Source organism: Stegodyphus dumicola, chromosome 3 (genome assembly GCF_044657685.1).
Source record: "Stegodyphus dumicola isolate Sdum_Otavi_A_Nest chromosome 3, ASM4465768v1".
Lineage (NCBI taxonomy): Eukaryota > Metazoa > Arthropoda > Arachnida > Araneae > Eresidae > Stegodyphus > Stegodyphus dumicola.
The window spans coordinates 95,818,526-95,845,595 of NC_140770.1; the positions used below are offsets into that span (position 1 = coordinate 95,818,526).

The 27,070-nt window shown below is 29.9% G+C and overlaps 2 protein-coding genes across 5 annotated transcripts in view; one reads left to right on the plus strand and one right to left on the minus strand.

Moving 5' to 3' along the window:
* The first annotated feature begins 275 nt into the window (after positions 1–275).
* On the plus strand, positions 276–4,541 carry LOC118197618 (mucolipin-3-like). The gene has a single exon (XM_035369148.2). It carries the CDS (start codon positions 611–613, stop codon positions 2,471–2,473), a length of 1,863 nt encoding a protein of 620 aa, XP_035225039.2. The 5' UTR covers positions 276–610; the 3' UTR covers positions 2,474–4,541.
* Positions 4,542–10,649: 6,108 nt separating this feature from the next.
* CPT2 (Carnitine palmitoyltransferase 2) overlaps positions 10,650–27,070 on the minus strand; it is a 53,340-nt gene continuing 36,919 nt past the window's right edge. For 3 of the 4 annotated variants that reach the window (XM_035369144.2, XM_035369145.2, XM_085813105.1), the window contains 4 exons: positions 20,958–21,154; positions 16,532–16,701; positions 13,388–13,613; positions 10,650–11,246 (listed from right to left, as the gene is read on the minus strand). In XM_035369144.2, the coding sequence (XP_035225035.2) occupies positions 10,918–11,246; positions 13,388–13,613; positions 16,532–16,701; positions 20,958–21,154 (922 nt within the window). In that variant the 3' untranslated portion in view covers positions 10,650–10,917. Of the gene's footprint in view, positions 11,247–13,387; positions 13,614–14,572; positions 14,771–16,531; positions 16,702–20,957; positions 21,155–27,070 lie in introns of those variants that run through there. The other variant, XM_035369147.2, reaches the window with a different exon arrangement.

Below are 27,070 nucleotides of genomic sequence, written 5' to 3' on the forward strand. Positions count from 1 at the left end.
TATGTAACACATTTCCTGCTTTTTTTTATAAGATTAATTCTCATTTTCTTATACTCTTTCGATTTTTTTTTTTTTTTTAATCGCACAGAAATAATACTATTTATAATACAATTCATTGACGACTGTCACTGTTTAAGAATAGTAGTTAAATGGTGGAGCTTGATAAGATTAAAAATGTAGCATGAAATGTCTTTGTCATGTTGTTTTATCTCGATAAAAAAAAAAATTACGTAAGATTTTTATCCTGCATTGAAGATATTCATTACTGCGCAATCATACGCGTTAAACCTCTGTTAGTGAAGTTTGCAGATCGTAATATAGCTGCTCCTTCAAAATGTAAACTGTGTTCTAGAATTTTGTCGAGAATTTAAACTTGTGGCAAGATTACAAGCGACATGTCTTTAAAAACTTAATTAAAAATAAGGAGTTGCTAATACAAATTTGCTCAACTCAACTCGCATGTTGTTTGTGTACAATTTACTCAGCTGTTTCTTAAGTGAAGAGGGCTGCTGCATGGGTAACAGTTTAGATGTGAAGTGATTAGGGTCGTGAATTTCTGTGCTGAGTCAAATGTAATATCGTGATACAGGAATGTAAGATATAAAGCAAAATGGATAATGCAACAAATACTCCTCAGGGAGTCAATGACAAATTTGAAAATTCTCATTATGTGTCACCGTACGTTGAAATTTCAGGCAGTAGTCATGAATTTGCTTCTGCAAATTCGTCTTTACTGTTGGATACGAGAGGCTCTGTCAACAGTTTTCTGGATGAAGCTGAAATCATACATCCTGTTTCTGATCGGAAATTTCTTCGTGCTAGTTATGAAATGCGGAAAAAATTAAAATATTTCTTTATGAATCCAATCGAAAAATGGAACGAGAAAAGTCGTTTTCCTTGGAAACTCTGCCTTCAGATAGTTAAAATTGTTATTGCTACTCTTCAGGTTGTTTTATTTGGTTACCACAGTTACAGGTATGTAAAACAGCATTTTGATATGACAACGGCATTGAGTCGGATTTTTTTGAAAGACTGGTCATTAGATGTTGCTGTCTATCCTCCGAGTAATGGACCTTATGCTGCTTATACTGTGCCAGAATTCTTCGATAATATAAACTATGTAATAATACAATATTCTAAAGTAGTATCGATTGGTATTGGACCTTATGGGTATGATAGCCCAAATGGAACAATGACTCCATTGAAGTTTTGTGCCAAACATTATGACGGAAAGATAATTCCTGAAAATTTAACTGTGGAAATAAAAAACTCTGTAACAGAAAGTTGCTTGAGTATACCACTAATTCATCCCACGAGTAGTCCACTGTGGGATGATTTTTCTTTGGAGAATTTTTTGCATGCTTCAAATTTCTCTTTAAATTTTAAAACCTTAATAGATGCCAAATTATATATGCAGCTTAAAACCCTTTTTATTAAATCATTGACGAAACTAGATGTTCCAGAATGTTATAAAATCTTGATTTCTGTGTTATATGACAACAGCGAGCATGATGGACAGCTGCCAATATCTCTTTCTCTGAACTCGGATAAAATACCATGCCATATCATAACAAAACTAGACGGTGATAATGAAAATGTATATTATATGTTGCGACAGCTTTTGAACTGTTCAGTAATCATATTTTGTATGTTGTCTGCTGTTTTATGTTTGAGATCACTGTACAGTGGACGTAAACTTGCAAATGAGGCAGATTGTTTTTTTAAACGTTATTATCGAAAGTGTTTATCATTTTCTGAATATTTAGACTTTATAGACTTTTGGTATGTTAATATAATTATTAGTGATATTCTATTAATTTTTGGATCCTTAATCAAAATGCAAATTGAAGAACAGAGTGCCGAAGGTATGATGTATACAAAATGTTCAATTCTTTTAGGAGTTGGAAACCTTCAGATTTGGATTGGACTGCTACGATATTTAGGATTTTTCCCAAAGTACAACATGCTCATTCTCACCTTAAAACGCGCATTACCAAACATATTGCGATTTTTATTATGTGCTGTGCTCCTTTACACAGGATTTAGTTTCTGTGGATGGATAGTACTTGCTCCATTTCATGTGAAATTCCAAACTCTTAGCAGGACAGTAGAATGTCTGTTTGCTGTTATGAATGGAGATGATATGTTTGCAACTTTTGCATTAGTAAATAGCCCTAGTAATTTGATCTGGTGGTTTAGTAGGATTTATTTATATGCATTCCTTTTGTTGTTTATTTATGTAGTAATCTCCCTGTGCATTTCTGTGATAATGGATACTTTTGAAAATATCAAGCATATCTATAGACATGGTGAAATTCCTCAAACTACTGTGGAAATATTTCTTTCTGATGAATCATATACATCGCTATCCCCAACATTTGATGAAGTTGAAGATAATGAACCAGGATATCTTGAAAGAGCTCAGACATGGTTGAGGTGGAATTCATTCTTCCAGTATACTCGTCATAATTAATATGTATGCAACCATATGTATAATTTTAACATTTATTTATGATATATATTGTTTTTAATGTCAGTGTTTAATAGATATTATAAGAAATACTATTTTTAATGAATTTAATTAGTAATGTAAGACCTTTTTCATCAAATACCGAAGTATGATTTTAATTGTTCCTACTTTTTGCTAATACCAAACTAGAATCAAAGAAATGAAGTTATACTATTTTTTAATTTACTTTAAGTGTTTAAATGTTATGTATTGTATTTATTTTAAATGAAATTTAAATCCTATTTATGAATATATTTACAAATATTTTTATTGAGAGTTTATATATAGTTTATAAAAAAATCAATGTTAGTGTATCTAAAAACTGCAATAATTCATAATTTAATGCTATATGCCATTTAAATTATTGATTGTGAAGATTGGGAAGTAAAAGATGAATTACTTTACAAGATATATAATATTCTGGAGATAAGGACTGATATAATTTAAGTACTTAAATAATCAGTTAAAACTAGTTTACTTGTTGAACTCCTAGTTATAGCACATTGACAATTTTATTTATGTATTCAGATATTTAATATATTTCATAAATTTAAAATTGAAAATGTGTATTAAATGTTCTTTATTTTCAATCATAGTAAAACTTTCATAAAAAGATGTTTTATGAATTGCACTTAATTTGCCATATTTGAAAAAATTATGACTTGATTTCTATTAATAGTTAAAGTAGCTTTTAAATTTAATTTATATTAAAGATTTCAAAAAAACCATTATGCAGTGTTAGAAATAGTTTAATGTGTGCCATAAGCAGCAGTTTATGCAACCAGCTAGAATAAAATCAAAATTGTTCATTATATTATATTTAGAAGTTTAAAAACATTTTAGTCATTTGCAATGAAGTATTTTTTGGCAGATCTAAGACTGAATGGTGTTAGAAGGATACATTCTTTTATTACAAATCTTTGTTACCTACGAATTTTGCCAAATTTGGCAATTATATCACAGTATAAAGATAGCAATATTTTTATATACTATATTTTTAATCAATGAAAAAATTAATTCAACTTTTAATTTTCTTTCTATATTTTCCATGATTGTTCGTGTATTCTCAGTATTTAATTCCATGATGGATTCATATAATTCAGGGATTTTTTAATATATTCATTTGGTCCATGATATATCATTCCATTTTAATAATTGGTAAAGTATTAATAAAGCAGTTTTAATATTACTGTAATTGTTTTTTAGAAATCTTTTCATTTTTTAAAAAATAATCAAAAGTGCAGAATGCACTAAAATAGAAAATGTAACATCTATTACTTACAATTATGTTTCTACAGCAGTTGATAATAGAGATGAATTATTTATTTGCCCTTTAGTTTAAACTTTATTTTAATATTGATATGAAGAAGTATTACAAGATTATTAGTAATATTAAGATTTGAGCCTTACTTGTTTAAAAAAAAACAGCAATAATGATCAAAATTCTTACCATAAAATGATTAATTATTCCTAAGGTTACATATTAATAATTAGGTTGTTCAGTTGGAATTATTGTGAAAATATATTTAAAATCAAATTTAATCAATTAATAATAATAAGTAGGCATACAATGGTGCAGGTGTGAAGTATTTTAAAATGGTCAATTTTTATGAAGTTAATTTTAAAAAATTTAATAATGTCTGATAAAAGAAATAAAGAAAATTCAGTAAAAATCATTATTAAATTGTTTATCAAAATATTATGTTATCAGTTGTTAATAATTACCAAAATATTATGTTATCAGTTGCTAATAATTATCAAAATATTATGTTATCAGTTGTTAATAAGTTCTTTATTAAATTACTATGCATTATAATTAATTTCTGATTGCAAAATTTTATCTTTCTCTTAAACTGGCAATTAAGTCAGTAAAATATTGTAATATTTATAGCTACTGTGTATGGATAGAGAATGAAAAGGAAATTAATGCTGCATATCATAGAGTTAATAAACAATAATTGAACAAATTAAAACTATATCACTTAGAAGTTCCATTTTATATCTATATATCAATAAAAAGGTTTTTACATGAGTATGTATCATTATTCCTGGGGAACAAATAATCACTGTTATCTTTAATAGCAATTTGTGAAATATACAGTTATGTTCTGTTCTAAGTTTTCATGTATAAATAAACCTTCTGTATGACAAATGTAAATCTTAAGAAATACATTTGGTGTATGAAAAGATTATATCTGACAGCATGCAATTTATTTATTTTTCCATTTTTGATTTGCCATTTAATGTAATGATATACAACACATAAGCTTTTTGGTAATACAGTCAAAAGTCGTTAATTCGGACACCCATAATCCGGACCTCAAAGCTACAACCTTTCCGCGCATGTGTTGCATTGACGCATGCTCAAAAGACCTTTATGGCAGCGAATATGCATTTACGCATGTGCGTTTAATGTATAACGGACGGTATAAGCTAAGCTAAAATTATCTAATTCAGTTAATGTCGCAGATTGCGTTGTTCCTTAATATTCGAATTGGATCCGGCTTATTATTTTTTGCAGACTGTTAGAGCAATTTTATAAAAGTAAGCTTGAACTTTCGATTATGTCAAATAGAATTTCCGATATATATTAACTAATATGTGAAGGATCTACAAAGCGAAAGTATGTTTCAAAATCCGAAATCTGTTTATCAATTTCATGCTGCTCTGCGGTAGGGGGGGGAGGAAACGCCGCGGCGCGCGTGAATGGGAAGTTGATCTGTCAGCACTATCCTTATCTTCAGGGCAGATGTTTTTATTTTATTTGGCTTATAATTCCTTACTAAATGTAGTATTTCATCTCGATGTACTCCGTCTTTGATATGATTTAAATCAAGTTCTTTGTCATTTTAATTCACTTCCGATAGTGAAGAAAGTGACACAGAGGTTATTGAAAAACGAAAAAATTTCGATTGACAAATTACAGCAATTATAGGACTTGAACAGCAGAACTTTGTAACTAAACAAGAAATTATGTCTGTTTAATAAAATTAATGAGAAAGTATTATCACATGAAATGAAGCAACTTAAACAACTTACATTGAAAGAAATGTTTAATAAAGTAAACAAATAAATATTAAACTTTTTCTTTTTGTAAACTTTGATACCCTTAGATCATAATTGTTCTTTATTTCATATTTTTAATTTTGTAATTTCTGCATGCCATCTTACCAGATTTAAACTGATGATCTATAATCCGGAATCGCCGAAGTCCCGACGATTCTGGATTAATGACTTTTGTCTGTATTCTGTTTTGAGGACCGTAAAAAATTGCCAAACTATTGTTAATGCCAGTGCTGCTAAAAATAATTGCGGCAACCCTAACGCAAGAAAGGAAGTATAATAATAAATTACTGTCTAAGATGTTATTGTTTTAATTTAGATGAAAGGCTAATTTCATATAATACATTATTATTATAATAATTTATATAAAAAGAGCTAATCATAACTGAATGGAAGCATAAGAGTAAATAACTATTTCAGATCATTATTATAATTAATATAAAAAAAGGCTAAACATAACTGAATGGATTGTTATTTCGCTACCCAGTTATCACTAAAGCATAATTTCATCTCGTTGGTTGTTCAAACATTTTCTATAATGAATTATGCCTTTTCTTCGAAAAAATTCTTTTGTAGACTTTTCGTCATGGGCAATTCCCAATTGTTAAATCCATAGGATATCAAAAAAGGATTTAAAAATTAAACTAGTATTTCAATTGTCTTTTAAGAAATATAGAGCTATCTAAACTTACACAATTTGAAATCAGCGCATACGCTAGATTTGGCGCGCTGTTAAATGGGCGCGTTTGCTAGCTTTGCCAGTTTTGTGCATACATTTTTGCTGCAATTTTTTTAGTCCTCAAAACGGACTAGTACCAGATTGGTAATAGTGTATATTTTATTTCTATTTTAATTTGTAAATGTTTTAATATATTTCTTAATCGAGGATTATTTAAAAAAATTAAACTGGAATTTTTAAAAAGTGAAATTAAAGGGAAAAAAATGGCTACTTCTAATTTAAAAGGATATAGATCACCCTAAAATGCATTGTCACAAAATAGGCAACCTATGACTTGGCAAACTCTAGTTCTGTGGTAAACCAGGTTATATATGCATGTGTTGTAATAGATGAGCTTGAGTTTTTACTTTCAAACTGGATAATTATATTTGTCTGATCAATGTTGTTTTTGTACTGAGTACATTTTTTTTTTTTTTTGTGTGTGTGTGTGTGTGTGTGTAAGGAATTGTTAAAGGGACTGTGGAGTTGGCTGATGAAAACAGAAATGTTGATTTCTTCAAAAATATGGCATTTGCAAAAGAGAATGTAAAAATTCGCATTCCATGGAGTAGTACTTCTTAAGCTTATTGCTTACTTTTTAATAATTACATGTTTATGAAGAAAGGAGTTGGTTTAGTTAAATTTCAGTTAAAAGTATTAGATATAATAATAAAAATTATTAACAAGTTTCAAAAAGGAATTTTAAATATTTTTCTTCATATGATATTATGAAGGTTTAAAATTTCGAAGAGGTTAATAATTTATAATTGGACAAAGCGATTTAAGTTGCTTTGTAAATATACAGGATAATTCAGAATTCATCATCAATATTTGATGGGGAGGTAGGGAATAGGAAAAGGAGATTTCACATAGGAAAGTATGGGAGCAAACAAACACATGGTGGTGTATAGGGCCTGTGTGTACACAACTTCCATACATAAGCACAGCTGTTTGACACATGCAGCCAGTCGTCATTCGACTAAATGACTTTGCAGAAGTAACATGAACCATTATACGTGGAATGAACTTGCAGATATGCATGAAAATGCCAGGCATATTCTAAAAGGTCCGGTTGTCCATGCAATGCCATTGTGAGTCATGCATTCTAGCACATGGTTAGCAGTTCGAGCACCTCTTTGTAAGTCTGAAAAACCAATGCAAAGAAATGTTACATTTAAGATAATATATTTTTTTTCTTTACTACTTCCTTTCATGTGTTCTTTCCATCATTGAACTGGGGTCATTTTGCCCTACTACAATTGAACTGGGATCATTTTGCCCTACTACATGGCATATGTACCCATGCATTCCTATGTGAAATCTCCTTCTTTTCCTATTCCCTACCTCCTCACCAAATATTGATGATGAATTCTGAATCACCCTGTATATTATGTTACAAGCAAGACTAAATTATGGCTGATTATAGTTTTATTTTTTAAATGTATTTATAATTTGGAACAAAAATCATGTAATAATATTCTTTTTTAAAAAACTGTGATTTCATTTCTAAAATTCTATTTTATAATGAGTTTAAAGCAATTTTTAGAAATTATTTTCATATCCAAAATAAGAACTTCTCCATCACTTCTGTCTTGTTCATCTTCTAAATTCATTTAAGAGGAGTGCATATAGGGAAAGATATCAGTTCTAGTTCTTAAATTATTACACTGTCTTTCATTGGCAGAAAAACTTTTTTATATTACTGAAAAGATCCCTACTTTTTTTTTTAATTTTAATTAAGGAAATGGGATGAAAATAAGAAAATTCTTGGCTTTCTATTTGGATATACTAAAAGATACTTCAGTACATCCTGTAAAAGTTTAGAATACACTTTACTGAATATAGAACTATGTATTAATACTTCTAAATAATTACATTAATTAAAAATATGAGATCCTAGTCTGCTTTTTTCTATCAAAGAATTGTTTCAAATAAAACAATATGCATATCTAGCTGTGGCTCTTTGATTTTGTCATGTGATTTCTACTATGATGAAAGTTTGCCACTCTTATTATGTTATATTCTAGCAACAGAATAAGTGAAAGTTTCCTTTGAAAATGTATTATAATATATTTGGATTTTACCCATCCAACTCAAAGAGAGAATAAATATCGAATTTTTCTTTCTTAAAAAAATAAATAAATAAATAAATACCAGAAAACAATCAGAAAAATATGAAATTCTTAAAAGCAGGAAAGTAGTTCATGTTATAAGGCCTGAAAACTGTGAGCTATAAGAATTTGTGTAGAATGATATGCAAGACCACAGCACATCAATACAAAGGGAAAAATTTAAGTGTATTGTAATACAATATAATACTGTAGCATGAAATAATAAAAATGGTAATAACATGTTCAAAGGAGAGATTAAAAAAAAATTATGAATTCTAAATTTAATATGAAATGTGATCTTCCCTATATGCATTGAATTCCATTCCTCCAGTATTATGGCCTTCAAGGCATTTGCATTTCTAGAAGCAGGATGTCCTCATGCAACTGCTTTTCCAAGAAAGCCTATAAGCTATCAGGTTAAAATCAGGTGATTTTGATGGCCTGATTTTAATTATTTATTATTATTATTTACTAAATTTACTAATTTTATTTAATTATTATTATTTACTCAATGTCTTCACTTTCAAGGAATTTATCAATGGGTCTTACTCAATAAGGACAAGCTTTATTTTTCATAAATATAAAGTCATATTCATAGGCAGCTCTGAAAAGTCTTACATAAAGTTCTAAGACCTCATCATGATATCTCTGCCCCAGTCACAGATCTGCTGTTGAAAATGTTAGGGTCATATGCCAATCAATCATTAATCCTCCCTATACCATAACACCTTGCATTACTGAAAAGGTCACATTCCATAATGTTTGAAGAAAAATTTTATGTTCTTGACTCCTGTGAGATGTAATAATGTTTAGAGTCATATGTTAAATTCGATATTTCAGTAACAACAACTTGGAAACATTGGTGTTCATTCTCCAGTTCTGATGTTCTTTGGACTAAGAAAGCACTCTTCTTTTGTAGTGAAGACAATGAATCACATACACTTGGCTTTCTAGCATAAAGGCTTCTGCATACAGTTTGTCATAATGCAACAATTCCAGAACAGCTGCAATTCTAAACTTAACTGCCAAGCTGTAGACTTCTCGTTACGATGGACTGTTATTACCAGATATCAATCTTCAGAAGCATTTGTTATTTGTTTAAGACCTTATCTAGGCCTCCTTACGATAGCTCCAGAGATTCGGAAATTGTTTCCATAGCTTAAAGACTATCTTAATACATTTCAAGACACAGTTTTTAAGTTATGGAAACAATTTCAGACATCTCACTGCTTCGATGACTGTTTGCTCTGCTTTTAAATGGCCAATAATTTGTCAGGCCACAATTTCTCCCCAAAGATTCTTCGTAGCCCTAACAAACTGTTTCAATTCTTTACACACTTTAATCAAATGCTGTATTGCAGAAATTCTCTCTCATATTCACTTTGCACAAAACTTTGGATTCGCTGCCAGATAACGTAATGCCTCGATTTGCATATTAGAAACCATTTTATCATTTTTGATTAATGTTACTTAGGTTTGTCTTTTACATATTCCCTGCAAAAATAGATTACATAGATTGTATATTCCATGGAACACTATTATTTTTGGGTATGTACAGATAAATTTGCAGATGAGTAATTTTCAGAAAGTTAACACATTTCTTTTTCTTATTTATTAGTGCATATAACTGTTGGGGGAAAAAAGATGTTCTTTATGATTCACCAGAAAACTGGGATTATTAGACCTATGCAATGTATAATCCATTACTTCTCTGATCTAACATAAAATTGTGCTTCCAAATGACTGCCCCTTCAGATTTCCACTACTAAATGTGTTTCAGTAATTTTTGAAGTATAAGTTATTTACAGTGTCACTTGTAACATGTATATATCTTTGTATTTGACAATTTAACTTACTTTATTTGGTTTATTATTCCATATTTCTTTCTATTATTATTATGGTATGATTTACGATAAATAATCATTTTATTTAAGATGTAGTAAAATATAATTTGTTTTTATAATGACCATGCATTTGTTTAATTATTAATTATTATTATTATTTACATGCTTTACCTATTTTCTTAAAATAATAAAAAAAAAAAAAAAAAAAAAAAAGCATTCGATTAAAAGGTATAGTAAAATACAATTTGTTTTTATAATGAAAATGCATCTATGTATTTAGAACATTTATAAAATTATTCCTTCAAAGAATAAAATTTTAGACAGATTTCAAACTAAAAATTTCAATGCCATATTTATGTTTTTATCATGTTCTGTACGTGTCTGGAATAATTTTATTAAACATATTTATGAAAATAAATTCATTTATTATATATTCATATAAATATCCATTTTAGAACAAAGCTTATTTACAATTGCCACAGTGCATACATTTTTAGATATATCTCAATTTGATATAAAATTATACATATGTCACATTTCAGATTAAAAATAAATTATTTTACATAATTTAATTCTTTAAAAATAAGATTAAAATACTTCTGAAATAAAAATAAATATATTATAAATAACACTTGGTAAAAAATTAAATTTCATTAAAGGAGATTGGTAACTTCATAATGAACTTTTTGCTAGCACTTCATGAATTTCATCAAAACTTGCATTTAATGCTTCTACAAATGCAGCTCCATCTTTGTAAGGAGAATAAGAGCTCACTAAAAACCCCATAATGTTCTCCAAAAAGCCATAACCAATACCAAAACCATCCTTTACAACTGGTGCAAATCCTCCACCACTAAATGCAGGTCCAAATAATGTTGATGTTGAAATTATGAAGTGATTAGCTTCAGCATACACAGGATCTTGATATAAGGCAGGAATTTTTTTACCATTCTTTTCTGCTATGTAACGTAAGCCAAACAAGTGTCTATCAAACCCTTGACCTAAAAAACACAAAAAGTTTTAGTATGTATTACGTAAACCAATGCACATCGTCCTCTAGTTTGAAATCACTAAATTTACAAGATTCAGGTTTCCTAAAAAGGATTATGTACATTACATCAAGCACTTTCAATGATAACATTCATGTTTACAAAATAATGACATAATTCATTTTGAAACTGGCAAGAGTCAATTAAAAATCTACAGTGAAACAAATTAATATGCAAGTCCTGAGAGATTCTAAATAAAAGTCATTCCAAACTTATTATAGCAAGCTTTTATAATTTTTGTAGCAAGATTACACAGATTAAAAATGCATGAAAGATTATCTAACATAAATGAAAGGGTAGAAATACATTTCCTTTTTAAATATTTTCCAAAAAGCTGTCATCATTTACAAACTGTAAAAAATTAAAATTTTTAAAATTCTTGTATGGCAGAATTTCTTTTAAATCACATACACAGGAATGCTAAGAAAGACAGATATAGAAATAACAAACAATATACTGTATTTTCCTCTGTTTTGACCATCCAAAATTTGAGAGGGAAAAATTATGAGAAAACTTTAATTTCTGAAAGATACAAATATGGTAAAAACATAACAAATGAAAAGTAGCCATGGCTATACTAAAGGTAATTATCATGTCTTTTAAGAAAACTTATACTCCATTAAGAATACAAAGTAATAATATTAACAATATCTAATAAGATATTTTCATTTCTGTAACTTCAATTTTACCTATTTTTAATCCTTAGGCCTCCAATCATCCATAAATAATTACAGTAGGTAAATATACAACTGACTCAGAGAAATCTTAGACTGAATGTCAGTTCATGTTTGCACTGCTATGATTGGTTGGTTCTTAAATTAGACTGACAATCAATAATTAGAAGAAAAAGGTTTGGCATGTCTTTTGTTGGTAGTTTAAGATAATTTACTTTCTTAGTAAGAATATAAACATCTAAACAGTAACATTATAAACACTATGTGGATTTTACATTCAGAGAAGCTCATTTTCTGAATGCACTGAGTAAGAAGAAAATTATGCGATTATTTTACATATTTTCAGAGCATGTGCTGGTGCTTAAAAGCTAGGAAACAAAATACACAAGGAAATACTGTATATGCTTTAGATGAATGATGTTAAAGAACTCCAGAGTCTAGATATGACAGTACATAATACTGAAATTCAGTAATAACTGCATCACTACTGTGTGAGCATAGAGAATGATTTTATGAAAATTTTTCTCCACATAAAACAGTTCAAAATATAACAACAGTTTATAAACATAAATGTGTTGAAATTAATTTAGTATGTGTATATTAATAATTTGCAAGCTGTTTCTCTCTAAAGTCGGCAAAAAAGTTCTCAAATGTTCTTCAAAATCATCAATCAGCTCATTATTTTTCAGTGAGGGTGTAGAAAGCACTAAGCGATGTAACAGCATATTAAAGAAGTTGATTCCAATACTCATGCAAATTTGCTATTCCCTGTATGATAAACAATGCGATTCATTGCTATAAACACATATATGAAGAGAAAAAGATCTAACAAAAAAGTATCCAGGCATTGTTTTGGCACTTTTTATAGAATAAAAAAATGAAATACAAAAAACAAGCATAAATTGTTTTTAATAAAGACATCTGAATTCATGAATCATGTATCATTTATTGAAGAACATTTTTTTAAACCAATTATTAATTTTTATACATATTTAGTTCCTCAATTAGTCCATTTGAAACAGTTGAACAGAATGCTGATGGAACTCATTTCTCAGACTATGCAAGGTATTGCTATATTCATTTTAACTTTTATGATTATTATTTCCAGTTTTTTTTTTTTTTTCCAAAGTAGTTAAATTTAGAAATAAATATAGAAAGAGAGGCATTTCCATTTTTAAAATTTTGTTGTATGAAAACCAATAAATAACCTTAACCTTTAAAGTTCGGGTATGTAATTAAGACAAAACCAGATTTAAGATAGGTTATTAGGCTAAAAACTGATTACATGTGATACAAATGTTAGTATTTCTGAATCTTATTTAAATCTAATTTTATTTTATACATTTCATAGGATATAAGTACAATAATACACATAATATTAAAGAATTATACAGGAATGCTTGCATTAGCATTGCTCACCCATTGCTGCCTCTTTTGTTAATTGATTGTGAACTTTAGTACATTCCTTCACAAGCGCTCGCAGTTCAGAATCTGAAATACGTTTCATTTTGTGGAATTCTTCAACGCATTGCTTGATAGCTATCGTAGCTGGTCTGACAGTTTCAGTTCTTCCATGCTTAAATGCTGATGTACTGCAAGATTCATAAGTTGCCACAAATTTTCCATATATTTTATAAAATGCCATCTAGAAATTAGCAATAATAAAAGTACTAAATGAATTTAAACAATTTTTAATTAGAAAGTAATTAAACATAAAAAACAGATAACATTACGTTGTAATAAATAAGAATTCTTTTTGTATAATATATAAAACCGACCCCCCTCAAAAAAAAACTTTAAAGATTGCTGAAAAATTAAATAGAAGAAAATTTTTTGTCTTTGAATATTTTCAGCCATTCCAACATACACAGTAATGCAGTGGTCTCAAACTTGCAAGCAGGCCGAATGCACAATCTGAAAACAGATGACAGCCCATATTTTTTAACAAAATGAAAAATTTTACTAATAGTATAAAAAATATTTTAAATAAATTTTAAATTTTGTTTATTAAATATTTGTCAGAGCATACATAAACAATAATAATAACATCACAAAAGGAAAAAAATCAAATTTATATTTATTTTGTATCTGAAATCTAAAATTTGGCACCTGTAACACATTTTTGTTGGTTACATTTTGTAGTTCAAATATATTGATAGCTAAATATTAATTTTTTTCACATAATTTTAACATGTTTAATTAATTATTAAATATCTTATTCAAACTATACTATTACTTAACTACTATTAGTATTTAAATCCCTTACAAACAGCTTTGGGATTGCAATAATTTTTGCGTAAGAATAACTTAGTTTAGTGCCGTGATATTGATGGTTTGATTGATAAATTTTTATCGACTAAATGGACAAACTGATGACATTCTAATAAAAATCTAATTAGCATAAAATTAATTCACAAATAACTAAATAGCTTTATCTTTAAAAGATAATATCCTTTGTGATTAGTTAGCTACTTATTACAAAATACTTAAAAGTTATTTACCTAACAAAGAGATAATTTCAAACAGAAATTTTGAGGCAAACTTGCTTAAACTTATTAGTAAAATTATAAAACCACTAACATACTCAACTGTCCAGAATCACAGCCAGGATGAAATTACCAGTATTTTGCAACTTCATTCACTTTGTCACTTGTTGATACATAACCATTATAGGCATTTAGCTCTCAGCACAACATTTGAAATATGGTAAAAGCTCGATTATTGAGAAAGCTTGAGAAATGATGAATACTAGATAGGTGAAAATTTGGAAAAGTTGACCATATAAAAAAAAATCCAAATGAACTGAAAGATAAAAATTTATAAAAACTATCATCTTATTTGTTATCAACTTAATTTCAGAAACTGCATTTAAAGCAACGTAAGATTTCAGGGGTAGGGGAATGCATTTCTGACATAAAATGTGGCATATTTTACAGACCTTAACACATGAAAGTTAAATATTTTATCAAACTATAAAATCTCATCAACCAAAAAAGTTATCAGAGATGATATTAAACTTGCACGAATCATTCTGACAGAATTAAAGGAATAGATCATAATGTATGGATAGGTCATAATACTTCATAGTGAGAATAGGTACAATGCAAATTTGGTTCATGAACTTAATTCATTCCTGAAGGGCACTCATCATTTGAAATGTTTGCACCCCATATGAATTGATATAAAATGGATTAACCCATTCCTGGACTATAAATGATTGCTTATTTAAAGTTTAGATCAACACCATGAATTTATACCATAAAATTAATAGAACAAATTCATACCATAAAATTAATAGAAATCATTATATCCTAGACAAGGAAGAGGGAAGTAAATACAACATTAAACAGATAAATATTTATTTTAATTTTACCCTATCCATAAAAAGATTACTGGGATGCATAATATAGAAAGTGATGAGAAAGAAATGTTATTGTTTGAATAAGAAGTACCCTTCCATATGAACATCAAGTAACTGTTCTTCTGGGAATGTTTCATACTTTTTGGGTTCTCATCACTTAAGTACTTGAGATTAATTGGTCCTCCATTTCACCCAAAATTCATTCAATATGCTTTGTTATCATTTACATTTTAAAATGCTTCTACACAGACACTTGGCATTTTCAAAGAAAATGTTTGTGCTATACCTTGTCATCATTTTATCAGAGTACATGAAACATTGCACCTTACTCATTTTTCAAAAATTTTGAAAATCAAAGATGTAGGTTCATCTGCTTTCTCTGAAGACATTTCCTACAAATCAACTTTATTACTGCTTTTGAAGTTGTTTCAGTCCATTCTTGTTGAGGTCTTTTTTATAATCCTCTAATAACTCTTCCACATTTTCACTGTTAACTTACAAGCCTATGATTTTACCTAAAACATAATATCACAGATAAGAAAAAGTCCTCCAGTGTCAAAGCCTCTGAAAAATCTCTGCCTGTAACACAATCTGGCCATAATTTCCTCCATGCTGATTTCATGGTCCTGTATATCCCCTTTTGACTTTGCTCTGTCAATAAGAATTATGCAATGGGAAATATTAAAATGATGTTCCTAGAAGTCTCTGAGCTTTAATTACATTCCAAACACCTTTGAAAATCATTTATTGCCAATCTGAGACTTTTTTTCAGTTAATTTGTTTATAATCCAAGATTCTGCTGTGCTTTTAAATACAAAAGCTCCACAATTCCCATCATTCTTTCCTCATGACAATCATAAGTGTGATAACAAATATGCATGCATGATTCATATTCTTCTATCATCACTTGAAGCTATGTAGGAGTGGTACAGTATTTCTTTATTTCCCGCCCCCGGGGGGGGTACTGCTTTGCTGTCTCTTTAGAGTGAGATTGAAACATCAGACTATCTTAATAGTTCTAACTTATACAAAAAATGCCATTAAAATAGATGCCAATTTACACATAAGTTTTTCCCTTCAGTTGACAAAAAACTCGATTGTCAAACAATTTAATTATTTTTAACATTTATCCATATTTCAATCCATACTGTTTTTATTTTTTAAATGCCCAAGGGAACATAATGCATATAAACCTTACTTACCTGCAAGCCTAACTGTGCAACTGAGTCCGGACTAAGTTTATAGCTCTTTATGTTCTCTCTATGCAGTCGTTCATATTGCAGGATATTTAACTGCAAGCTGTCAGTGATTTTCTTCAAATCATCTCGTGCTTTCCGAATGCTACACCTTATTGCTTCATCCAGAGTGAAATCTAAATTATATTTTCAAATATGTTTAACATACCTCTAATAATAATAATAATAATAATAAACAAATAAACACTTCATATTTCAGAATATCTTTACAATATTAAAATTATTGTTTAACACGTTGACTGCTGTGGAGGCCACCGGTGACACGACCAACAGTAAAAATATATAATTAGAGTAAATATCGATACAGATAAATTTTTAAATAATGATCATTGATACTACAATGTTTTGAAGAGTAATAGGTCACAAAAATTTAAATAATAAATCGCAAAAATGGTCTGAAACGCCTCAGGGGTGAGCGATGCCCCCACCAGGAAAAATGCATTAAACACGATTACATAACTCATCTTATCTTCTGTAGATAATATTGAAACATAGTATGCATCGAATAATAAAAAATTCATGTTGGCGCCATGGGCGAACCACGTAAAGTGCAAGCATCCATTTATGCACTTTAAGCGTTAAATATTGAGGATTATTCTTTAAATTCCTAAAAAATGCTATAGCTTGTTTGCTATAACTATTAAGGAGTAATACAAATGCTGGCAGGTAGATCCTTCACACATTAAATACCTTTAATTTGAAGGGATAGACTGTACATGTTATACAATGCAATCCATCCCTTTGAATTATATGGTAGATAAAATGCAAAACATCTACTTCCCAAAACAAAACTTACTAACCAATATCACACACAATGCTCGCTTAAGTTTTGTTTAATGCATTTATACCACCAAGTTTGGCAACTTTTAACTAAAACATTGAAGCACAACATAATACAAATATTAGTAAAGCCAATTGTTGCATTTAGGTAAGCTAGTTTGGTTGATTAAAGATCCAAGGCACAAAACTTAATAAGTCATTTACATTGAAGCAAAATAAATAAGTAAATAAAATAAAATAAAATTTAAATGATTAAATGCTTGCTGATTAAATCACAAAATTTACTGTCTAACTGACATTTTATAGATCTAATTAGAATAGAATGCATTATAATATAGGATGCATAATTTATTCGTTTATATGGATGCATTTCATTTTGTCAGCTACTGACTTGTTTCTTTTATGTGTTTTATGTGAAATTCCTCTTTTCTAAATTGTATACAAAACAGCATACAATTTGACTTTAAATCTGTATTTAATAGTAAACTGGAAAACAAACATAACCTATTTTCACTCATTTTATTTTAATCTTGCATTTACTGCACACTCTGCCTACTTGCCCTGCAAATATATCCTGTCATCACTTTTTATAGCAAAGTTGAAGAAAGCAGCTGCTTAACATGCCACCTAGCAGGTTTACCTCAATTGTTTCAGAATTATACTTATCAAATTTGGTTATTGTATATCCACCCATTCTTTTTTTTTAACCTTCTTCCCATCTGAATATCTTTTGGTTAACTGCCTGGAAGATAAAGAACAATAATTTGAAGAAACAATCACTACAGAATTATTATTCCAAAGATAAATACTGCTTCATCACATTGGTAATCAAATATACCTTCTCTTTTTTTAAAAGTAATGAGTTGTAAAAAAGTAAATGAGTTGAAACAGTAAAAAGAACATTTTTCATCATGTGTTTGTTTTACTTGTCCAGTGGTCAAGGAGTATTACTGTTAAGCTTTGCAGTGTTTAACCCTTTCAGGATGGGTGTTCCATATACGCATTCCATAAGAACGTCTCTCACAGCCGGGCGTCCCATCCACGCATTAGTAAAGATTGCATTCAGAGGACGGGTGATGCGTATACTCATTTTAAGGTGAAACGTTTTTCTGAAGGCCACTAGATGGCATCCTGCGTCCATTACTTTTGAAATGAACACAGTTTTAGGTTCCTGACCTTGAGTTTGATATATTCTGCTTGATTTAGTATTTTACTCATCAGCTGTTCGGGGGGTGGGGGTGGAAGGTAAGCATAAACAGAGGTGGGCTCTTTAAATCACTGCGTGCTAATGAAAACATTCTCGTATCTGATTTATATCCAATTCCTTTGTTTATTCTATTTTTTTCCTCTACTATGTATGGTTTTTTAGGGTTACTATGCAGAGTTTTTTTACGTTTTGCATTGCCTTCAGATATATTTCTGTTCCTTCTTTTTTTATTTAGGAAAGCCTCACCTCCAGTCTATTATGGCGGGAAGGCGCTATTTATCAGAAGAATATCCTAGTATGGTTAGTGAACCATTTACTAACGCAAATGAGAGTACTGATTCATTTTCTAAAGAGTTAAAAAGTGATACTTTTTCTAAGAGTTACAAAGTGATACTTCTCTGTGCTTTGAGATTTACCACACTCGTTTTCATTTTAAATTTTGTTACTTCTTACTGTAAATAGTCTTTATTGTGTTCTTTTTATTAATTTTAAACTTTATTGATGGATTTTATCAATTAAACTTTGGAATAATCTGAATAGCGCTTCTGAAAATTATTTTAGAAGATAAGCAATTTTTTTAGTATATTTTCATGTAAAATAAAGAAAAAAAAATGTTTTAAGGGCTAATTTTAAGATATATAAGAGCTCAATAATCTAAAATGATACCAAAAATTACAATGGTAGAAGCGAAACTTTTGTTTTTCTGACTTTTGTTATAAAATTAGGCTAAGCGATGCAAAACCTCTGTCCTGTACGGTGACTGCCTTTGATTCTCTTCCATCCCGCACGAGCATCTTAAACAAAGGTGCGCCGTCGCGAAAAGGTTTAATGGCACCACTAGATAATTTTTGATTCAGTGTGTGTGTGTGGAGGGGGAGTTAAAAAAAGAAGGAACTATCACTTTCGAGTAGTGGGAAAATGTGAGAGTCATTTAAACATCTAACTTCTCTGCATTCAGTTTTATACTCAGAAAAATGAGAAAACAAATTGAATTCTTTGAATGAATACAATTTTGCACAATGAAAATGGATCATTGAACAATAAACTGGCAAATAAAATTTAATAAAAGGCAAATAAATTTTTTTTTCAAGCCATAGGAGAAGAAAGACATATTTTTTACATCAATGAATGTATAGTAAATATTGAGTTTTGCATTTCAAATGGTATGTTACATGTATGCAGAGTATCTGAATATTTGAGAAAATAGTCTTAACCCAAATGGCTTTCAACCTTTTCACGTGTAAGAACTGTTTTTTAATTATACTGCGGCTGTTGTTTTTTATGTAATTTTCTAATGCCATATTAAACATTAAATCGTTTTTAATTTATGAATAAAATAATGCAAACTAGACTGCAGAAAATTCTTCAGAATGAAGTTAATAATACTGAAAAATACATTATTGATGCACTTTTTGGTTTTATACCTAGAAGTTAATATGGAATCCTCAAATTATATATTATATACAAATGGAACAGAATATATATATCAAAATCAAAAATCAAAGAAAAACATTTAATACACAACGTTTAATAATGTAAAACATTTATGTAATAACAATATAAATGGTTAGTTAGGTTTTGATGTAATTAGAAGTTTTAAATTACATATACATGTAATATATACATATAATCTATAAAATTTAGTTCCTTGCAGTAAATTGAAGAGAGATGAGTGCTTAACTAGAGAAGACATTATTTTGCAGTCACAAGTGGATTGAGGATTAGAAGATCACTGAAAATACCATTTACGTAGCAGAAGATGCCAGAAGAAGCTTTTGAAGAATCACAAAATCACTTGATATTCCAAATATATCTTTATTACTTGTTGCACTTCACAGTGGGACCATTTTGCACCCCACAATTCTGATGATGGTGCATTACATTTTAAACAAAAGCAGCAAAACAAGAGATGACCTTTAGCAAGCATAGGCACAGAAAGAGGGAGGATAGTTGGGTTGCAACGGTATTATGGCAAAATTTTTCATTAATCTCATTAGCTAAAACTTACATGCAAAGCAGAAGTTTTAAGATGACATAATGCGGAAATAGTTTTCAGATATGACACAGTTTAGAGAGAGTTATTACTAAAGAGAAAGTACCCAAATTAAAAATAAGCAATTAAGAGGCATTTTAAATCACAATTTTGATTTTCATATTTTTTTATCTTACACATATATATATGTAACATTTTATAAGTATACATAAAATACATTACACATGCATAGTTTACATAAAATGCAAACACATTCATGCGGTAAAAAATAATAAATAAATAAAGAGGGAAAACTAAACAATACACATTGTAATACTGTATGCAAATATTATATTCATTTAATTAATTAATTTTTTAACTTTACACATAATTTTAAATTAGATTTCACTTACCTAACCTTCGAACTCTGTGAGAAGCATCAACATTTGCAGATACTGTTTTAGGTCCAACAAAATGATTTTTTAAAGAATCAGCATATATCTCATTGAAATATCGCAAAACTGCTACACCATCTCCCCAGGCATGCTCAAAGTTCAAAGCAGCTTTTCCATCTGCAGTGATGATTAGTGTAAAGCTCTTATCAAACCACCTAATAAAAAGTATTATTTTAATATATGATTCATACCAGAAAATTAATAACAAAATAAGCAAAGTCATTACAAAAATAATGGCTAAGAAATATAATGCAATGGCCTAAATAAAAGTGATTATTTCCTTCAAATACCCTCATGAAAATCATATCCATCTTTGCACGCAAAATTGAAAAAATACACTAACTAAGCAATTATTCTTTAACCCTTTGCAGCTCAGTGTGTCCAGTCTGGACAAACCTAAAAATTTCCTTCTGTAAGCACAGAAAAATTGAATGAAAAAGGGTTTATAGGTTACTCTGAATCTTCTTTATTTATAGTAGATGGCAGCTCAACACAAACCAGTCCATATATTTTAGCCACATTTAGTTTTTTAAGACCCTCATTTTTCAAAGATGATCTTCCAATTTTTTTTTAGGGTATATAAGGAATTGAATTGTTTGAAAAAAAATTTCTATGTTATTTTTTTGGCCGTATGCTAATCTCCTTTTTCCATATTAGTTTTAAATTTTTACCTTGAAATCCTGCCTAAAATCAAACGGCGAACCCTAGATTGTGCCCAGATCAGGCTCACCGATAATCTAGGACAACTGAGAGTCTGTATTCTTTGTTTCTCCGCATCTCATCGGTCAGCTCATTAACAACAATGCTCGTTTCAGCACTCTTTTTGAAGCTCTATTCAATCAGTGTGCCCAATTGGGCACACCCACAGAATTAAAACAATAAGTGCTATCTTCACAAAATTTTACTTGTGTACTCCTCTAGGCCTAATTAGACTGCCTACCTTTTTTTTTTTTTTTTTAATCAAAACTCCAACTTTAAAAGGTAGCATGCGGGAAAGGGTTAAAGTTTAATATTCAAAGAAAATACATTTACCTCTATTTCTAATATAGCAACAAACTATGATACTTAAATCACTTAGTAGGGTTCATACACATATCTGCACAAAGAAATTAAGTATTTTTAAGGACCATTAATAAAAAAAATTAAGGGCCTATGAGCAAATGAGAACTGAATAAATTCAATTACAAATATTATATCTATGCCTGAATGTGAGTAGGATGCATTATTATTAAACATAACTTAATTAACAGAATTATTAATATGTTTGAGAATAAAATTAATTTTATGAAATTTATCAAGTAGCATTAAATAATATTTTACACTCATAATAACTGGACATATTTGAAAGAAGATAAGTGATATTTTAGTAATGTTTTACTAACAGTTAGCTTTTTTTAAAAATGTCTCATTTTGTCACATACTTCCTCAGTCTAGAGGTTTAGTATATAGTAAGTAGATTTTATGTCAAGCAGCATAGGTTAAAATGAGCATTAAAATCACAATCAGCATGATGTATAACAAAAGACTGGCTGTTGTCACCACTCCTGCTTGCCTATAGAGAGGCCTGCTGATCAGAACAAACCTGAAAGGCCTGATGTAGGCACAGTTAACAAGTTTTGAAAGTTAGCTGACCTCTGTCTGACGCTGTTAGTGTCGTAGCTTCATGTAGAGTTCCAGAGGTTGTAACTCAGTTAATATAACGGGTGGCCAAATTTAAACTGACAGTGCTCACAGTGTTCTGTAGCGCGATCTATTTGCGAGAATGACGCCACATTGTGTAGGAAGATTAAACAGGGAACAAAGAATTTCACGAAGAAAAAAATTAGTTCCAAAAGTCACCACTAGGGGAATATTTGGTGCTGTGTAATAGAAAATAGAGTGTTAACAAATGCAAATCAATACGGAAATTACCTTTTATTTTGCATTCAAATGAGGTTCAATGTGGCTGCCGTTGTTGTGGACCACATATTGCATTCCGTGCACAGTATGCACAACAGCAGAAAGTAACAAGTCTGCAGGAATCTCCCGTACAGTCTGTGATATGTTATCCTTCAACGTAGCCAGGTCCTGGAACACTCCTTGATAGACCTTGGACTTAAGGTAACCCCATAGCCAGAAGTCGCATGGGGTAAGATCAGGCGACCAAGGTGGCCATGCAATTGGAAAGTAACGGCTAATAACTCTTTCTGTTGTGAATTTCTGCCGTAGCATCTGTTGCACCCGTACAGCAACGTGTGGAGGGGCTCCAACTTGCATGAAAATGATTTCCCCCAGGCATTGTCTTTGCTGAAGTGCCGGAATGACAAAGCTGTTCAACATGTGGCGATATTTCTCTCCGGTAACAGAATTGGTTTCCGGTCCTGTCGGGATAATTCGATAAATTCCGCTGTGAACCCACACCAAACAGTTACCTTGGGTGAATGTAAGGGAATTGCTGTAACTGCATGTGGTGATTTGTCATCCCAAATTCGGCAGTTCTGGGTATTCACAGTTCCATTCAGGTAAAAGTGGGTTTCATCTCCCCATAAGATTTTCTACGGCTAAGCATCATCCACCTCCATTCTGGCAAGAAAGGTGAAAGCAAAAGCCAATCGCTTATCATGGTCGGGGTACAGTAACTCCTGTACACGGCTGATCTTGTACGGATAGAAGTTGATAATCTTTCGTAAGATTTTCATACCGTACTGTAAGGCATATCCATAATTAAAGGTAATTTTATTCCGTATTAATTTGCATTTGTTAACACACTATTTTTTATTACACAGTGCCAAATATTCCCCTAGTGGTGACTTTTGGAACTAATTTTTTTTCGCGGAATCCTTTGTCCCCCGTCTTGTTTAATCTTCCTACAAAATGTGGCGTCATTCTCGCATATAGATCGCACTACAGAACACTGTGAGCACTGTCAGTTTAATTATGGCCACCCAGTACTTCAAGGTTCTATTAAGCCACTAAAGCATTAGCGGTTATAAAGTTGTTTTGCATTAAGTCTCACTAGATGCAAAGAATAAGTTTCACATGAATTTTTATATTACCTTGTGACCACGGTAAAGGTTTAACACACTGAGCCCTGCACCGAATTTGCTATCCTTTTTGTTCAGCTGGCGGCAATATTCCGATCATGCGGTGCAATATTGCCGACTTAAATTATTCATAAATTATACAAAAAGGAAGGAGATGCACATAAAGTCTGAAAGTATTGTTCAAAATGTTATGATGACAATTCAAAACTATTTGGATGCAAGATAGCCAAAAATTTTACCAAAATAGTTGTTTCATATTGTAATATGTGTAAAGCTAAGCCGTATTTTTGTTTAGAATGTTTCAATAAATTTCACTAAAACTACATTTGATCATAATTAAGACACAATAACACGCCGAATAAATACTAATTCAGAAGTCAAACAACAAAAATCAGCGTTAATTTACAAAATTATATTTACAAATATTATGAATATTATATATTTAAATATTATGTTTATTATGTATATTATATATTTAAATATTACAAATATTATATATTTAAATATTATGTTAATTTACAAAATTTTGTAAATTAACGCTGATTTTTGTTGTTTGACTTCTGAATTACATTTGATCATATTTCATTGAGACTATACTTATTTTTTAACTTTAATACTGTCGGTTCCGTGGTCCCCAGAGGAATGGGAAAAATTCTTACCATGAGAAAATTAAAAAGACATTTTTATTTAACTACACGGCTATTTAGCTTTTTGTAAAAACTGTTTTGTAAACTGTGCTTTATAGCATTATTCCTTGCTTATTTTTCAGATTCAAAAAATTGTACAATATGTGGCCAAAATGGAACTATGACAGTGAAAAACCCAAATGCTTTATTTTAATGTTATTTCTTAAATATAATTTCCAATAGATTACCATTATTTTAATGAAATTTATCAATGTTAGAATGTTCTAAAAAAATTGTCAAAAAATTCCCAGATCTCGGAACTAAAATTTTTCTATAGAAATCGATCTTAAAATCGCCCAAATGTTGATAATCGCCAAATTTAGAACCGTTTAATAAATGAATTTACATTCCCAAAAGCGGAAAGTTGTTTGAGAGCTCTTCATTACAAAAAATTAAATATTTTTGAAATACTTATGTTTCACTTCTTGCTCAGAAACTCGAGTATCCCACCATTATTTATATTACAAATAGGAATAAATTATAACTCATGAACCCATTGAAAAAATAGTCATATTTGTCAGTGAATCACCAAAAATATTCCTACAAAATGGTAATTCACACTCAAAATGGCAGTCGTAAAAACAGACAAATTTCAGATGATTAAAATTAAGGAACTTCTGCCGATTTTGGCCAAAATTAAGGACTTTTAAGGACCAAAAATCGATTCCAAAAAACTTAAGGACTCTTAAGGACCGTACGAACCCTGCTTAGGTTTTCTGAATGCCTTCATTACATCGAGTTCAAATGCGTGGTCATTTTATATGCATGCTCATTTAATATTTTTACTAGCAATGTATGTATTCTCTACATGGGGAAAAGAAAATTCATTCTAGAAAATACAGAAAAGCATGGGAAAAGTTCACAGTAATGAAAGGTAAATAAACGATAAAGTTGTTATATCTGACTTGGAATTCTTGGTGTACTAGGTTGCTGATACACAATGCACTTCATCTGAAGCAGTGGGTTTTCTGTCTTATGACCTGTGACATTAATATTTCTATAAATAACATAAGCATCACTCAATAGGTAAAAAAATCAATAGTGAAAATAAAAATCAATAACAGATTCTGTGAAAAATCAAAGTTCTAAAGAAGAAGAAATTAGCAAGAAATGTTTCTATGGCTTGAATTCCCACCTATACTTTAGGTATATAACTTGGAAAATTGCACCTTTATTTTACAATAATAAAAATAAATGATATCATGCAATTTCAAGTACCATCACTCACCCTTCACTTATAACATAACTTAAAATTGTTATCTGATAGACTTAAAAAGTCTATTTATCATTAATGAAAAAAATGTGACTTATTTCACTTGTCAGTAATATCAGATGAAGTTGATGAATTTTATTGTTGCTAAGAGCACATAAGATTGCATCTGTCACTGGCATGGACTTTTGGGCATCTTATAGGTGGCGAGAAAATAATAAAAGTGTATTTTCAAGGGAGAACATTCCCAGATGCACATACTTTTCCCAGCCCAGAAAATCCAGTTACAAAATTTCATAACACTATACCACTTTGGCACTTAAAACTGCTAGCTGTCAATGAAAGATTTCACATATCTGAAAGTTCTGTTTATGCAAGATAGCCAAAAATGTTACCAAAATAGTTGTTTCGTATTGTAATATGTGTAAAGCTAAGCCGTATTTTTGTTTAGAATGTTTGAATAAATTCCATTAAAACTACATTTGATCACATTTCATTGAGACTATACTTATTTTTTAACTTTAATACTATCGGCCACATGGACCGATGCCAGCCAAACGAAAATTCCAGTGCCAGTACCCAGGGTCCGACGCCGGGCTCAGCATGTTAACGAAAGGCAAAAACTTGCTTTAATATAGAGAGATAATTTTTAAGAGAAAACATTTAGTTCTAATTAAATTAGGTATTAGATAACCTTAGTCATTATGGATTTACATAGCCACTATTAAATTAAATTTATTTTTTAATAATATTTGTTAAAAAACCCTATTAATATCACAATCTCATAAAATTTCACAGTTTAAAATACATGCAATTTATGACATTGATTTTTAAACAGTATTAGGATAATTACACATTAAAAGCTACAAAACATAAAAAAACTCAATAAAATAATTATGCGTCTTTTTAATTTGAAGGCCTGCCCACACATTTTGACTAATTTATATTGATTTCCTTCTCCTTAAGCATGTTTTCTAACAATTACAAATTTGTCTCAATATGCAAAACAATGTTCTCATTAGTTTCTGCCTGTTTTATCTCCTAACTGCCAACCTCTCCAGTGAGGGTTTACTTGATCTGGTAAAAGTTAAACAGTCCGACCCCCCCCCCCGACAGACGTGAAACAAATTATCACTATATCTGAAAGTAATT